Source organism: Agelaius tricolor, unplaced genomic scaffold (assembly GCF_023055355.1).
Source record: "Agelaius tricolor isolate 1412-34295 unplaced genomic scaffold, bAgeTri1.0.p SCAF_12, whole genome shotgun sequence".
In the NCBI taxonomy this organism is placed as follows: Eukaryota; Metazoa; Chordata; class Aves; order Passeriformes; family Icteridae; genus Agelaius; species Agelaius tricolor.
The window spans coordinates 4,430,014-4,446,212 of NW_027269272.1; the positions used below are offsets into that span (position 1 = coordinate 4,430,014).

At 41.5% G+C, this 16,199-nt stretch overlaps 1 protein-coding gene across 6 annotated transcripts in view; it reads left to right on the forward strand.

Moving 5' to 3' along the window:
* The window catches only part of CLSTN2 (calsyntenin 2), a 347,811-nt gene that overhangs the window by 305,530 nt on the left and 26,082 nt on the right, over window positions 1-16,199 (forward strand). For 2 of the 6 annotated variants that reach the window (XM_071437165.1, XM_071437167.1), the window contains exons 10-16: window positions 5,864-6,030; window positions 9,420-9,568; window positions 10,840-11,063; window positions 12,723-12,893; window positions 13,466-13,635; window positions 14,234-14,357; window positions 15,692-15,876. In XM_071437165.1, the coding sequence (XP_071293266.1) occupies window positions 5,864-6,030; window positions 9,420-9,568; window positions 10,840-11,063; window positions 12,723-12,893; window positions 13,466-13,635; window positions 14,234-14,357; window positions 15,692-15,876 (1,190 nt within the window). Of the gene's footprint in view, window positions 1-5,863; window positions 6,031-9,419; window positions 9,569-10,839; window positions 11,064-12,722; window positions 12,894-13,465; window positions 13,660-13,683; window positions 14,358-15,691; window positions 15,877-16,199 lie in introns of those variants that run through there. The other 4 variants (XM_071437166.1, XM_071437168.1, XM_071437169.1 and 1 more) reach the window with 3 other exon arrangements.

A 16,199-nucleotide genomic window follows, 5' to 3' on the forward strand; every position in this document is an offset into this window, starting at 1 on the left:
AATGCTAATCAAATTCTGTCACACTTTATATCAACTCGATGCAAAATGAAAAACAAACGTGTCATGGAAACAGGCTCTGCTTCTTTAATGAATGCATTTCAACCCCATGAAGTCCAAACCCTGGGATTCTTCAGTTCCCCCTGGATTCCCCTGTGCTATATCTAACAGATATATTGTTATATCTAGCAGAAGCTCTCTGTGGCTGCAACAAGAGATGATTGCCAGGTAACAGTTCTTAACTCCCCTAAATTGTTGATCATCTGGCAGTCTTCAACTATAACAAAAGATTTGTTTTCCTCCATGTGTCTAAGGAGTCATCCCCACTGAACTGCCCCCAAGACAGACAGACATCTGCAACATACTCAGCTAAAATTAAGTAGGTTGGTCTTCTCCATTTGATCTGGTGTGTTTGAAATTTCAGGGAGCAGCTGTAACTGTGTCTGTGCCTATTAATGTCTGTGCCAAGAGCTGATATGGTAAAGTCTTGCTTTCACTGGCAGCGTGCTCCCACCCCACTGAGGGGCCTGTGGGGTCTCCTGCATGTCCCTGGCTGTGCCCCTTGCTGTGAGCTCAGCCCCAGCTGTGAATGGCACAGGAGGGAATCAACACTCACAATGGCTCAGAGGCTTTCAGGCTTCTTGTGGGAGGGGAAAACCCTGGCCCCAGTGAAGGAGATGCCTCTAGGCTGCAGCTAATATCATGGGACACTACCCATCACCATACCCTGATAGCTCTAGCTATCTAGTTATCTATTATCTAGATAATTCCAGCAGCAAAAGAGATGAGAACCAGCACAGAAGAATCTCAGTCCAGAAAACAGTAACTATTTTAGCAAGTGAAAGGCATGATGCATGCTACTTCAACAATGACTAAGGGGTGAACAGTATTATAGTGAATAATTATGGATGTCATGGTTCCTCTGGATGCCTCCACAGTCTGCTGACACCATCTTCCTTTTACAAGGGTTGAATTAATGCCAAAAGCCACCATCCATCCTCCTGTATCTGCCAGACTTGGGAAGTGTGATGCATGCTGGGTCAGGTGTGAAAAGCAATGCACAATTTTGTCAGCAAGATCTGAACAACCCTGTGGCCTGTGCTCCCTCACAACTGTGATGGCAACCACAACATTTACATTTAAGGAAGAGAAAAAAATCAGTAGCTTCAAAAATTTTTCATGGAAGGAATTGTAGTAAGAATAGTTGATGACTAAACTATAGTGTAGTTTCAGTCTTTTGTGTTACAGACATTAACTGAATTCCCTGGCAGCAGGGAAGGTTCTGTTTTCCTCTCTTGGCTCTGTCATTAATTAGCCTTAACTACTTAACCATCCTCCAAGAATTAGCATTCACAGCATATTAATCCATAGCAATCAATAAACATAATGCTGAGTGAAACACAAGATACAACACAGTTGAGGACTAGGTTTTTTGCATTCTCTCAGAATTTACCAACATCTTCTTGGAGATGAGCTGTATCTGAGCAGTTAGGAAAGGGCAAAAAGACCCTGACAGCAAGGAAGTCCCATGAATCTTGCTAAGGCAATCCAAGTTAACTGGTTATCCTGAGCTCTGAAGAGAAACTGGAGATGCTGTGTTACAGAGCTATTGCAAATTTCCATGTACTTGACTATTGTCACTGGAGCTCCACTCTGTTCTCTGTGTAATCTATTTTGGCCTAGCTTTGTTATCCCACTGCTGCTTAGGCTCACTTTGGTGCCAGAACCAAGACCTCAAAGTGCCTTAAAGCAGTAAGGGGCTGTTGGGAGCATCTCAATGCTCAATGAGTGTATTTCACAACTTTTCTCAGTTGTTTCTTAGCAGGTGGTAACAGCAGTGCTGAGTCAAGTCCAGGCAGTGGAACTGAGCATCCTCCTGCCTAGTGAAGCCACTGACTCTGAGCTGCCTGTCAGCTGCATGGGGAGCATGAAATGAATCCTGCTCAGGGTCAAAGGATCTCTATTTGAAAAATCAGTATTTAGAAGAATTTGGATAATATTCTGTAAAAATGTTACTATCAGCATTAGGTACAGTTACCCATTGTGCTTAAACATGCAATGGAATTATCATGTTCATTCTGGATTAAATATATTTATACTCATCTAGTCTTGGGAGCTCAGAATTTCAGACTGACTAGGATTTGGAGATTGGCCATCCTGGGCTAAATTTCCACCCACTGAGAAGCTGAAGTCAAATACTCAAAGAATATCAGATTGCAGAAGCAGAAGGAAGCAGCTTCCAAACACACCAATACAATTGACCCAAATATGAATAAAACATTTTATCAAAGCTAGAAAGCAGGATTTGTAGGAAACTGGCCTTAGGCCATTCCTTTAATTTTAGTGAGAGTTTTGGGGTTTGTTTCCCAGTTTTATTGCATTTGATTTTGTCCATTTGCAATCTCATAATTACTGGTGATGGGAACATCAGCAGCTAACATACCCCACTGAGCTGAGAAGATTCTGAAATGCTGAGACAGAAGAATATCAAAATGACAGCATGCTGCAATTACAAGCAACTGTAAGAAGAGTCAGATATAATGATTTCTGTTCACCTTCAAGTTCAGAATTGGCAGGTATATAATTTTGTCTTTAACACTGGTAAAAGTTGCTTACAGAAGGCTTATTTAGCAATCTGGTATAAGATAATATTCTCTCTTCAAGTGTTCTTGTTTTTTCATGTGATTCAAAGTGTTGGTGCTGGTGTTCTCAGTGCCCTGGATGAACAGGCACATCCTGTTTTACACATACAGTGACAAGAACACTACAGCAGGGTTAGTACTTTAGCAAGATAAGTTCTAGGAAGAGCAACAGGGATGTTCATAGTCTACAGGAGATGTTGTGTTACAGAGCTATTACAAATTTTCATATACTTGACTATTGTCACTGGAACTCCACTTTGTTCTCTGTGTTAGTCTACATAATCTGCAGTGTTAGGTGGAAGATGTAAAGAGAAGCCCTTGCTTAGCCTGGCAAAGGAAAATGATGCAGATGTATTTTGACCGCTCACATTTCCAGCTGGGAATAAGAGTCCCCCCCCTCAAGTGTCAGTGTTTGATGGAGAGGATTGCTTGGGGGCCTCTATCTTCAGAAAAGTTTAGAAAGCTGAGGAATATTCTCAATAATAGATTAGGTCCAGCTGTATTTATCTTGAGGCTGAGTGCCTCATCCCTCCGTGTCCCTGCACAGTCTGCTGTTAGTTGTTCACGTGCATTGTCTCAGCCTGGATCCCCCTGTCATGGCCATGGCCATGGTCCTGCAGATTTTCTCCACTCACAAAGTATGACACTGGCTACTCCCAGCTATTTTTCACTCACCGTTTCTTGAAATACTTGAGGATTTTTGTTTAAATAACAGTTGATAGCCTCTCCCAAGCAAATATTACATCACCTCCTTTACAGTCCAGTGTTAATCTCTGCACCTGCACAAACACCTCCTTATTCCTGTGAAGAGGATGTGTAAGCCTTGTTCTTTAAATGCTCAATGTTTTTATAGTGCCTGTATTTTCAGAGTATTTTAAAAGCTTATTCCTGGAAACACTCATATTCCCTTCCATGCTTTGATGTTGGTGGCTGGACAGATGACTTTAAACAAGAATTATACATCTCCAAGATGGTAATACCTCCTTGTGCAGCAGCATTTCTTAAAAGTGTGGCTTGGGCACAGTGAATACCCTGCGCATTTAATGATTTATAGGCAAATCCTGTATCACTGCTAATGAGCTAGCAATGTAATTGTAAGTGCTTTGTCAGGAATACCAGAGCAGAACTAGTCCACAGTGGAAGAACACCCAGTATCTGTTCATGGATGCTTTGGTTCATTCTGCTTGTTTCTGTCAGGCAAAGCCTCAGCACTGAGTTCTTTGTTCTGGCTTCTTGTCTGATCTTTTTTATACATTTTGATGAGTGTATTTCACATTTAAATACATTTACTGGTCTGAGCCTTCTTCTTATTTGGCATCTCCTCAGAATTATTAAGACCTACTGGCAGACTTACTATAGGTTTCTAAATTTCAAAGTTCCAGGATTAGTGTTGGTATTTTAGCCTTGGAACTTGCTGTCTTCACAATTCTGTAGTGATATGAGAACACGAAGCTTCAAACAAAATGTGATTCCTTCTTCTTCTGTAAGATCTTAAATGATTTTGTCTCCTTTTTAAGGAGATGCTTGCTTTTTTTTTTTTTTTAATTCAGCATACCTTTTTTGTCCAGTTATATTACTGCTGTGTATGTACTTTTAAAGAGAATGTAAGCAGATAAATATAACAGCATTTTGGCTGAAAAGTCAATGTCCCCATAATGCACTATTGATTTACCAAATAATTACCAAATAATTGTCTTGGTAAGTATTAGAAAGGTTGAATTTTATCTGTTGTATATGTGAAAGTTTCTAAGAAATCTCAAATGTCAAAAAAAATCTCAAAATTCTGCCCAGAGGAAATTTCCTGTGTAGTGGACAAATGAATGAGAGTGGACAAGAATAATTTCCCCTTGGGAACCTTTCTTTGGGGTAAGAAAAAGAGAGGCAGTTTGTGCTGTAGTGTTTAAAAAAAAAAAAAAAAGAAAAAACCAACAACAAAACAAAAAACAAAACCACAAAAAAACCAAACCAACCAAACAAACAAAAAACCCCTTCCTACTTCTCTGAAGAAACAGCTTGCTTGGACACCCCTTTCCTGCCAGTACACCTGTGTGTATTTTCTTCACTACATAAAATAGCTCGAGTCTTCATGATGCTCATCCTGCAGAGACTGGAAGTGAGGGTTTTCAGGCCTTTAGGTAACAACAGCAGCCTAAAGGAAATCTGCCCCTTCATCCCTACCCAACTCCAATCCACACACAAGTTCAAGTTTGAGCTGTCTTGCCTGCCAAAACCAAGTTGTCTGATACTAAAGCTACAAACACTGTAGAGATGAGTTATCTACCAATTACAACACCTTATCAACAGCTTATCAACTGCTAATCCAATTAGTCTGCCTGGCTCCCTGCTCTGTGGCTTCCTTGGTCCTCCCAGGCTCGAGGCAGGCAGTAATTCACATGCACTGAGAGAGATAACACTGCAGGAAAGACAAGCTCTAAAAATTCTCCTAAAGGAGGATGAGTAAATCACTAAGTGTCCCAAGAGTAATTGAGATGCCATGATTGCTGGAGCAGGCAGTCTGTAATCACGTTTTATTGACAGCTCCTAAAGATCAGCCTTCCTTCGGAGCTGCCTGGAGTGGAACCAAACTGAGCGTGTCTGCAGGTGCAACACAGAGACAGGACCAGACCTGGCACCAGGTGCTGCACCTTGGGTCAGGGACAGCACTGCCAGCCTCTCAGAGAGGGGCTGTGCACAGTTCCCTGCTCACTGCAGGAATTGCCAGCATGTCCCCAGACACAGCCCAGGGTGTGGCTGTTTGTATACAGAGAGCCACCACTCTCAGCTCATCTGGGGCTGTGTTCTTGGGAGGACAAAGGCAGAGGTAGCTGATCTTGTCATAGAACACTTGCAAATACTGCTTTTTTATAAATAATATTGGACTTTAACATTTAGTGTTTGAGAACTTGAGTAAGATCATTTTTTAAAATCATCTGCTTCCTTGTATACATTTGGGAAGCCATGTTTCATCTCTGGGTTTGCTGTCTCAGCTTTATAAACACCTGAATACAATCCTGGAAAATCAAGAATCTTAAAGACAGCCTGCTACCAGACACCACCCAACAACCCACAAAGACATTCCACTGTACCACAATAAACAGGATCTCAAATCCACTTGGCTGAGATGGACAGAGATTCTTTAAACGTGTTAAAACATAAAGTGATTTCTTACATATGCAGTTTGTGTGCTGGTACCAATAACCATTTTGCATCCTCTTTTTTTGCAGGAGGTGAAGTCACCAAGCCCAGGTTTGCTCAGTATTTCCATGGCAGCCTGGCCAGCCTGACAATACGGCCAGGGAAAATTGAGAGTCAGAAAGTGATTTCCTGTCTGCAGGCCTGCAAGGAAGGCCTCGATATTAATTCTCTCGAGAGTCTTGGCCAAGGAATAAAGGTGAGGGATGAACTGACATCATCTTTGATAAAAATTTAGATCTGATTTATGAAATGGAGAGCCCTAGGTAGAGTACACACAGTGCAAATGTACTCCCAGAAGCAATGTAATTTCCCATAAAATCATGCAAAGAAAAAACAGAACACTAAAAGAGCTGTGACACTGCAAAGAAAAATGTTTCTGTTTTTGCAGAGCTAGATGATCAGAAGGTAAGGCACTGCTGATACTTCAGAGCCTGTATGAATTGCCAGGTTGTGTTTTCATGCTTATTTTGTTACTTCTACAAAAACAGACATGATTCCAAAGATTTATTGAATTTTGATCTCAGGTAGTTTTAAAGCAGTGGAATACATAAGTCCTAATGAAATACCATTCTAAAAATCGGTGTGTTCAAAGAGGAAAACTTTATGGTACATGAAGAATGAACACAAAATACCCTAAAGTCAAGAAATTAAACTTTTAGATTTGAATATAAGTCATTCTCCATCTTCATTATGCATATGACTACTGGTAATGTAGAGCTTTTTCTAAGATTGGAGAACAACAGACATGGAAATCCTGTTTCAGCTGACCTAGTGGCTAGATGGGTTTTGCATTCATTCAGATAATTCTGAGGTTCTGTTCTTTGGATACACATGTAGGATGTTGGCTATTCCAATGCTCACATAAGCTGCATTGTCAGTTTTCCTTTACTGACACCATATTTGGTGGCAGTGTTCTTGTGCTCAGTGTAAATGAATTTGTGAAGCTGTGTCCTAGCACACAAATACCACTTCCAAAGGAGCTGAGCTTCCCTTCCAGCCCAGAAAGTTCCTTTGGGTGCAGACAATGCATCCTGAGAAACAGAACAGGGGTGTTTTGTTGTGGGGTTTTCAGAGGGGAGGAGGATGCTGCTGTAACACTTCATCTGGAACATGCAGTGGGAGTGCCATGGACAGCATTTTATTAGCCAAACCTTTCTGTTGTACAGACTGACCTGAAATGCACCCAAATAAATGCCTGTCTGGGTGATGATAGGTTGCAGTGGTGTCGTATAACTGACACATTTTGTGAAAACGAGTGTAAAAATGAAAATTGAAAGTGCAAAGGTAAGGAGGAATTTTGCTAGCTCTAACTTTTACACATGAGGAAAGACCCCAAAGAATGATTTAATCATCCTACCAAGGACATCATTAAGAATTTCACATTGCTGCTTCTCACAGCAACAGGACACAGGGGCTGGTTAAAGCTGTTTTTAAAAGGTAGTGCATGCAAGGAGCAGGTAGGGATTTCTGGAACCCACATGTGTATGCCTAATAGTAAATTCTTTGCTGGGATTTTCCATTTATTAAAGTACTGTACACTTAGTCCATGGTGCTTAAAAGCATAGTAATTCCTCACCTGTTATTGCCCTCTGAAACCTGAAAATATTTGAGTCACCCCTGTTTCATGGGCATGGGAAAATCCCTCTTCCACCACCCACTGCTGCTCCAGCATTTGTGACTGGCTTCTTCACTGCACTGGCAGTGCAGAGGGAAAAAGGAAGACAAGGGATTGTTTTCTGCCTTTTCATGCTTTTGCAAACCTTTAAAACATCTTCATTTTCTGAAATACAGATAGTGGGGTTTTTTTTTAAGTTACTGATGTTGCTTTTACTGCCTCAGCAAGCCAACAGTGAGAGCAACAGAAGGAGGCAAAAATGAAAGGAGCAAAGAGAGAGAGATTGTGGAAGGGTTTCTTTGGGGGGCTGACAGAAGGAAGCTCAGCTGAAAGCAGAACAGTTGCCTGACCTTGAAGAGAAAATGAGAGGGAAAGGTGTTGTGGTGTCCAAAACAAACACACCTGACCCCAGACAGGCAGGTGTGACAGCTGCACAGACAGTGGGTTCTGTGGGGCTGTTTATGTGGTGCTCTGCAGATTCAGTGTTGGCAGACTGATACTGGGAGGTGCTTTGGGCACTTTGCACCACCGAGATTCACGCTTTAACCACCTAAGAAAGAGCAGTGTAGCAGCAGTTTCTGAGACAATAGTGTCAGACTGTTTTTGGGCTGCAGCCTAATTTTCAATATCTGTAACAGCTCTCTGAGACACTGTCTAAACTGTTGCTATTTTTAGCTTTTTTAATGAGAAAGACAAAAATGGCTCAGACTGGGCCTTTCTCTGGTCCCTTTGGCAGCATTCCAGCTGTTTTGCAGCTGAGCTATTAACTGGCTAGCTAGAGTCTCCTTTTTGCTAATTCATTCCCTACTGTTGCTAGCTTAAAGAGAGGAAAAAGAAGTATATGCAGGCTGGGATTCATGTTAGTCCTCCTCTTTGTTGAAAAATACCCTTCAGTGTGTTGTGACCTTCCTGCACAAGCTTTAAACCCAGTCCTCCATGTTCTGTTTGACAAAGGACCCTGCTCTTCCTCCTGTTCTTCACAGACTGTTTGATGTGGTTTGATTTTTAACCTTTCTGGCTGTAAGGAAGTGTAGGCAGCCTCTGTCTGTATTTTAACAGAATCTTCACATAATCAATGTGAAGGCTTTGGGGAGAGAAAGCCTTTCCAGGAGAGAAAAGTGCTGGCAACAGTAGGGCACGATGTCAAGTGGGTGACGCTGGTTTCCTCGGCAATGCAGATGGTTCAGTAAACCAATTAACAGATAAAACATGTAATTAGGATTAATTATCATGAAGGTAAAAATCAGTCATTGGTTGTGTCACAACAGTGACAAAGTTTTTTGGTCATCAAGACTGATCTGTGTTCGGTGCAATGCAGTAGAGAAGGCCTGGGGCTACATGAGCAGGCAGTGATTTTGCAGGGTTTGCTGGCCCAAGTGAGCAGCTCCATCTTAAATCAAGACACCCTTATTGATCATCAGACAGGATGGAGAGTCCCCTTTAGTGTGTCTGACACTAATGAAGATGTAGGAGGCAAATGTTGTAACTGTTTTGTTCATTCGTGTTGAAATATATCTCAGAAAGGTAGCCCAGGATAAAACCACAACAGAAAGCAGCCAAAATAGGCTTCTGCATGCTAGGCTGGCTCAAAAGGCAATGCTTTTATATGGGGAATGTGTTGAACCTAAAAAGATTACATAGAAATAAGAATCATGGTGGTCAGTTAAGGTTTTGAACCTCTACAGAGTTCAAAAGTAAACAGCATTGGAAATTGCTGCAGAAATTGTATCAGCGAGGTTGATAAGGCTGGGAAAAGAACAGCAAATCTGGATTCATTTTTAGGTGACTGATACAAGTACATGTTATAGAGAGAACAACATGTGGATTCAGCCAGTGATAGCTACGGAGATGTTTTTTTTCTTAAATCATTAAAATTTTTACTTACATCTGTGCAACATTCCTTAAAAATATATATTATTTTGTACTCTGTACCTGGTCCCTTAAATCCTAATTATTTGTATTTCTCCTAGTATCACTTCAACCCTTCCCAGTCAGCCCTTGTCATGGAAGGAGATGACATTGAGAATATAAATCAAGCTCTCCAAAAGGTCTCATACATCAACTCCAGACAGTTTCCTACTGCAGGCGTACGACGTCTCAAAGTCTCATCTAAAGTCCAGTAAGTTACACTTCAGCTGAATTGAACAGATTAGGAACATTTTTAATGAATTACTTTTCTCTTTGGCCATGTGAAAAGAATAATTTTGGCTAAATGAAATTGATAAATCATACTGCTTTGTTATTGAACTTTAAAGGATTAATTTAATTTACTTTTATGCCAAAACCACCATTTACATGGTGGATTACTCTTGACATTACCTTCTTAAGAAGCTTTTCTTGTTAGTAATGTTACATGTTAACATTAGTTATAATGTACTTGCATTCTCTTTATCGTTTTGGGGCATACAGTCTGGACTGAAAAGTGCATTTACTGCAATCTTATTTACTTTTAATTTTAAACATTTATGGTTCCTTCTGAGATGGCCAGAGCCATGACTTTTTACTGCAGGCCTGTTCCATCAAACAGAGGACATATCTGCAAGAGCAGTGTCTGTAGGTGTGCTTGAAGCAGCCTGTGTGTGTCTGTCCCCTGCTGTCTGTGCTGTCCCTGGAGCACTGGACTGGCTCTGTGTCCATCCTTCTCCATGCAGCACAGTGACAGCAGCTGCACAGAGCTGGCCACAGCCTCTCCTGGCCTCCCCTGGGCTCTGCTCTGTCCAGAGCAGGGAGAGCAGGGCTTGGAGGGAAAACAAGCAGAGTTCTAAGAGCTCTCAGGCTGCCCCACTGGAGCCAGCCCAGCCTGCACACCCAGGGCTGGCCCAGCTCCTGTGCCAGCATGAAATGAGGCAGAGCTTGTCAGGAGATTCACTGCCTGCACACTGCTGATTCAGGTGAAAATGGAAGTACAGGAGCCTTTTTTTCACTGCAAATATTGGAGGGTCCCAAAAAGAGTTCATAATGGGACCAATTTAAATGGAAAATTAGGCCCTTTTAATCACACATGACAGGATAACTGTGTTGTATTCATTAGCTACCACTTTCTGAATTTAATGTTTGGTTTGCTAAAGTTAGTTGTTATCGAGTTAACTTTTTTAACCCTTTACTGCTCTGTTAAATGTCAGTTAAACATTAAAATATTATTCTGCTAGTCACCTTAGGAAAGACTGAGTTTGTCTGTCAGGATGAGTATCTGTGAAGGTGGGAAGGGAGGGGAGGGCAGAGCTGGCCTGTTTGCACAGTGGTACAGGAGCATGGCCTCATGTGTGGCAGTGCCTGAGGATGGATTGGACTGACCTGAGAGCCATGAGCTGGGCTTGGGGCACTGCCAGTGCCACACTCCTCTGATGTGCAATGTGTTACAAGCAGTTAATGACTGATGTGTCTTTTCAGATGTTTTGGTGAAGATGTCTGCATTAGTATCCCAGATATAGATGCCTATGTAATGGTATTTCAGGCCAATGAGCCCAAGATTACCATAACTGGGATGGACCACTTTGCTAGACCAGCTGCACAGTTTGAAAGTGAGAGAGGTGTTATTTTGTTCCCTGACATCAGGATTGTCAGCACAGTCACTAAAATGGAGCGTTCAGTGGACTTAAGAGAACATGACAGAGGTTTGTGTCTTTCTTTTAAATATTATTACTCATTTTGTAACGTCTCCTCATATTTTTTAAAGGCTGGTGCAAACAAGTAATGCAAAGGAAGTTGCTTCACCCAGATTAATTAGGTCACAGTAATGCTGTACTGAAGAAATTCAATTCAACACATTGAAAAATGTGTTGAATGGTGGCAGATCAGAAGGTGTTTCAAAAAAAGCAGATTTTCCATGTAGTATTCATTTAGTATACTTTAGAATAATTCCTTTCTACTCCTCCTTTCATATTCTGTTATGTAGGGTATTTTCATTAGAATGCCTCTACTTGTAACAGAATTTTGTTAATTGTGCTAATAAGGTGAAAAGCAGTAATTGAACAACAGTTGAAGTTTTAGTCTGCTCTTATGTTTCCAGCTCTGATACCAGCTTGTGAGTGATACTCCAGAAAGTAATCTCATGCCTCAGTTTCTCACCTATAAAATGTATATATAATCCTTTAAAAATATTTCTTTTCAATGATGACTGTTTATTCTAATGCTAAGCAATGTGTGTATTATTATTCAACACTGTGTGAATGTTCAAAAGTATAAATCAAGTTTAAAATCATTGTCTATAAAGGAATCTATTGAATGTTTGTGTGCAAGGCAGATTAAATGTCTAGTAATTTGAGGAATCATTCTAAACACAGTTTGTTGGACTAGAATAAGCAGCAACAAGATGCATGTCTCTGAAGAAGAGAAAATGGGCAATGGTATGCAAGTTTACAGGCACGGATTACCTGAAGCCTACAAATTTGACTTGGGCTGCATTTTTGGATATGTGACAGCTGTAACTTAGAGCTAAGGTACCCAGATTCACTGCACCAGGAGTTGGCAATGTAGGGTGTGAGGCTTTCCTGGCTGTGCCCTCCTTCCCAATGCCTTCCTTCCCAAATTCCTGCCCTCTAACATCAAGTTTGCAAAATGGGCAGGAAGTTCCAGGCTTGCAGTTTCTGTGCCCTCAGGGAGCTGCTTAAGGAGTTTTGCCACACACTCTGTGCTAAGTTGATCAGAGAATTTAAATATTAATTTGATATGCTACCCTTCTTCCAGTAACAGAATTATTTTTTTACTGGTACATGTTGAAGGACAGTCAGTTTATAACTTAATTTCTTTAAGTCACACAGCACAGGATCTTGCTATTTATAATCATGCCTTGCTCTTGGATAGATGGCCAGGTCTTTGTAATGTAAATTGTTTATGGGGTATGGAGTAACTGAGAGAATCATCCAAGCATAGATATGTTGGATTTGTATTTTTCCAGTTTGGTTTTCCTTAAGAAAGCTGGTATCAATTCAGCATTGAAACGTAGAATTTTTTACATGAATTTATTTCCAAGATCAAATTTCAGTTTTCTACTTCCAGTAATGTTCTTGGGTGCCTTATACTACAGAGCAATATATTTTCTATTTATCTCACTGGGTGTTTGTAAGGCCTTCATCATCACAGCACCTATGCAGACTGGACACTTCTCTTGATTTGCTTTAAGTGTGCTGGATTTAATATCAGTAAAAACAGTTCAGCCATCTTGGCAAAAATTGGAAGTCCTGATGTAAAGCACATAAAATGACTGAGCTGTTCTGTGATAATTTATCTTCATTTCCATCTTTTTTTTCATTCCCCATGCCATGGGTTCACAGTCAATAAACAAGTGGTAGTAGAGGAAATGCTCCACAACTTGGATTTCTGTGATGTTTTGGTCATTGGTGCAGAACTAGACCCTGAACAAGAGTGTTTAGAACTAGATCATGGGGAGCTTCAAGGAAAACATCTAGATGCCACAAATTCCACTGCAGGATATTCAATCTATGGTAAGTTCAGGAAATTTGTTTTCCCTTATTTTGTCATATCAATTATATATTGGAATGAATGCTCAAATATATAAGAAATTGGACAGAAATCTGTGATTTTCTAGCCATGAAAATATCCCAAGGGTGACTGTATCTTAAAAAACACAGCTGCTTCTTGATCTCTGGATGTGCTGTGTTTGCCCTTTGGATTCTCAGCATCCCTCCTGCTACTCCCCAAGTAAGGAAAACGACATCCCTGCTTTCTTTAAATGTGGGGTTCTTGTGGACCATCACAGTGGAACATGGGAGTGAGGGGGTTCCTGTACAATGCTGGGACATTGGCCATCTTTTTCTCATCAATAAGTAATTTATTCTGTACCATTGTTGTATTTTTCCCTCTCCATTAGGGACCTACATTCAGTTCCAAAAACTTATCCTCACATAATCGAGTGTCAGGGAACGTTTGATGCCCTGTCATTTCCAGACCTTTCTGCCGAGTTCCGTGTGTTCTGTGAGCGGTTGATTTGTTGTGCACTGCCAGAGCAGTGTTCCCTTGCCTGTCCCAGAGCTGTCCCTGCCCTCCCTCCCCACAGGTGTGGACAGCATGTTCAGCTACGAGCAGGTGCTGCGGCAGCTCCGCTACCGCAACTGGGGCACCTCGGCCACCTCGGACAGGAAGTTCAGGGTCAAGTGCTCCGAGCTCAATGGGCGCTACACCAGCAATGAATTCAACCTGGAGGTGAGCAAGGAGTTCAGCCTGGAGGTGAGCAATGAGTTCAGCCTGCAGGTGAGCAATGAGTTCAGCTTGGAGGTGAGCAGTGAGTTCAGCCTGCAGGTGAGCAGTGAGCTCAGCTTGGAGGTGAGCAATGACTCAGTCATGTTTTCCAACCTAGCACTGAGGCCTAGAGCCCAGGTAACAACTCCAGGAAACTGCAGGACCTACTTAGCAATATGGTCAAAATTAATAAGTGTTTACAAAGACAATTAACAGCTTGATAATTGTTAATAAAATTAACAGTTATTTCATAATGTTTAGGTAACACCTAAAAGCTGGTTAATATAGAGAGAAGAAAAAGTCACTACTTATCCAAACAGGTAAATCAAAAGAGTCCTGTTCTGTGTCACTTCAGAGTCAACAGCCAGAAAGGTTAGACTGCATTTTTCCTGCTACAAATTAGAAATATATTAAGCTGTGTATTTTCCACTGGCATTAAAAAAAAGTTAATTTGTCCTTTAGGATCTGTGAAGTAGTGTCCCTATCTGCTGATGAACTTCATAGTCCAATGTAATATATGGAACCAGCAGTCTTGGAGTATAAAACACTTTTGAGTATCTGGTCTCTTATTTTTCTCTTCTCCCAGGTTAATATTCTACACAGTTCCAACTCAAACTTCATGGACCATGTAAATCACATGATATTCCAGCCCAAATTTCTCCAATCTGTTCAGCACCCTGAGGGGAGTGTAAGTGCAGTCCACAGCTCAGGTATGTGACACCTTCCCAGAGACTGCTCACAATGATTCCGATGTGTCAGTGTTTCCCTTGTGGGTCAGCCTGCTCCACAGACTAAAGCCCTGAGGGCCATTGTTTCAGCTTCTAAGACCTCTCAGAGATCACAGGTGTGAAAGAAGGTAACTCTGAATTCTATTCTGTCCAAGAATGTACTTTTAAATTAAAACCTGGTATCCTTTTTTAAAGTCTTCATTAATGGTTTTGTGCTCTGACCCCCACAGTTGAAAAATATATAGGATATATTTTTATTTAATTTTTAGGCTATATGAGTTAAAATATAGACCCATATCTGAAACCTTTTCAGTGAAGTTAAATGCAGGGCAAAGATACTTGTTTGAAAGTTGGATTCTGAAATCCTTTTAGCTGAATGATACATATGTAAAGAAGTAAAGCTGATGTAAAGTGTAGGCAGTTGTAAGTAGCTATATACAGAGATGCTTAGAAAATTACTGGATTTTTCTTTACATTGTAGAGACATTTCACTAAAATGAAACTGAATGTTTAATGGATAAACGAATGCAAACTAGGTTTTTTTGTTCCTAAATACTGTTTCAATTTCAGACTTACATTCTTATAGGCAGGGCAAGGCAACAAAGTGGGTTGTGGACTGGGTTATCCCATGCTCCTGGAACTGCAGTACCTCACAGTACATAGAGAGTGGCAGCATTTCTCCACTAACCTAATTATGGAGCTGATTACATGTGGTAGTTCAGAGAGACTTCTTCCTGTGACTAGGTGGAGACAGGGGCCTCTCAGACAACCAGTGGGGGAAAATGTCTTGAGTCCTCAAGAGTCTCCCAGGAAGGTTGTAACACAGATAAATAGGGTGGCAATGCATTTATTTCTGGGAGCTTGAGGTTGAAATCACAAGCATTTGAAACCTTTGAAATACAAGCTTTGAGATGTACATTTTGTCTCAAGCTTGAAGCCTTGAGAAGGGTCAACATGCAAGTGAGATAACAGAATTTTACTGCAAAAACTATTTGATTCTGCACTTATTAACTACCTGTCATCTGTAGTTAAGTGGCTCAAAAAGCAAAGGTGAGCATGCTCACTTTTCAGTTAGGATTTATCATACTCGTCATAAGATACCTGTGAACACCATTTGTGTGTGCTCCACCTTAGTGGATGGGCACTGGTCAACACTTTCCATCATCCCAGGCATGTGGCACATGGAAGGCGTCTGTCCTGATTCTCAGTCCAGAGGAGGGGATGCTATGGGTGGTTGAAAATGAACGAGGCTAGTGAGGTTTAGATGACTTGTTCCACAAGTGTAACTGCATTCCCTTTGCCACCCTTTGTCCCAGTGGTTCCCAGCGTGGCCACGATGGTTATCATCATCTGTGTGAGCATCCTGGTGTTGGTGGTGACGCTGGGTGTGCTCCGGCTGCGCTCCGCCCGCCAGCACGGCTCCCTGGGGCACGAGGGAGCCAAGGACAACGAGATGGACTGGGACGACTCGGCTCTCACCATCACCGTCAACCCCATGGAGGTACGTGACCCTGGCACTGCCAGGAGCCATGGCTGGGCTGGCAGTGGGTTTGAGCATCTTTCAGGGTGCACTTGTTCAGCTGTGTGTGTGTACACTCAAGACCCCAGCCCAGTTCTCAGCTCTGCACACCTTGATCAGATATAATTGAGAACTTCAGGTTTGTTGTCATGTATAATTACTAAAGAAGATGGTGAAGAACTCTCAGGTACAGCATCACTTCCACTCCATCCATGTCTGTTTGTAGGTACCTCTTGGGAGTTCTGCAGTTTATTGCAGCCCCGAGACATGTGCAAAGTCTCCGTTTCAGCCTGCACATTCAAAGA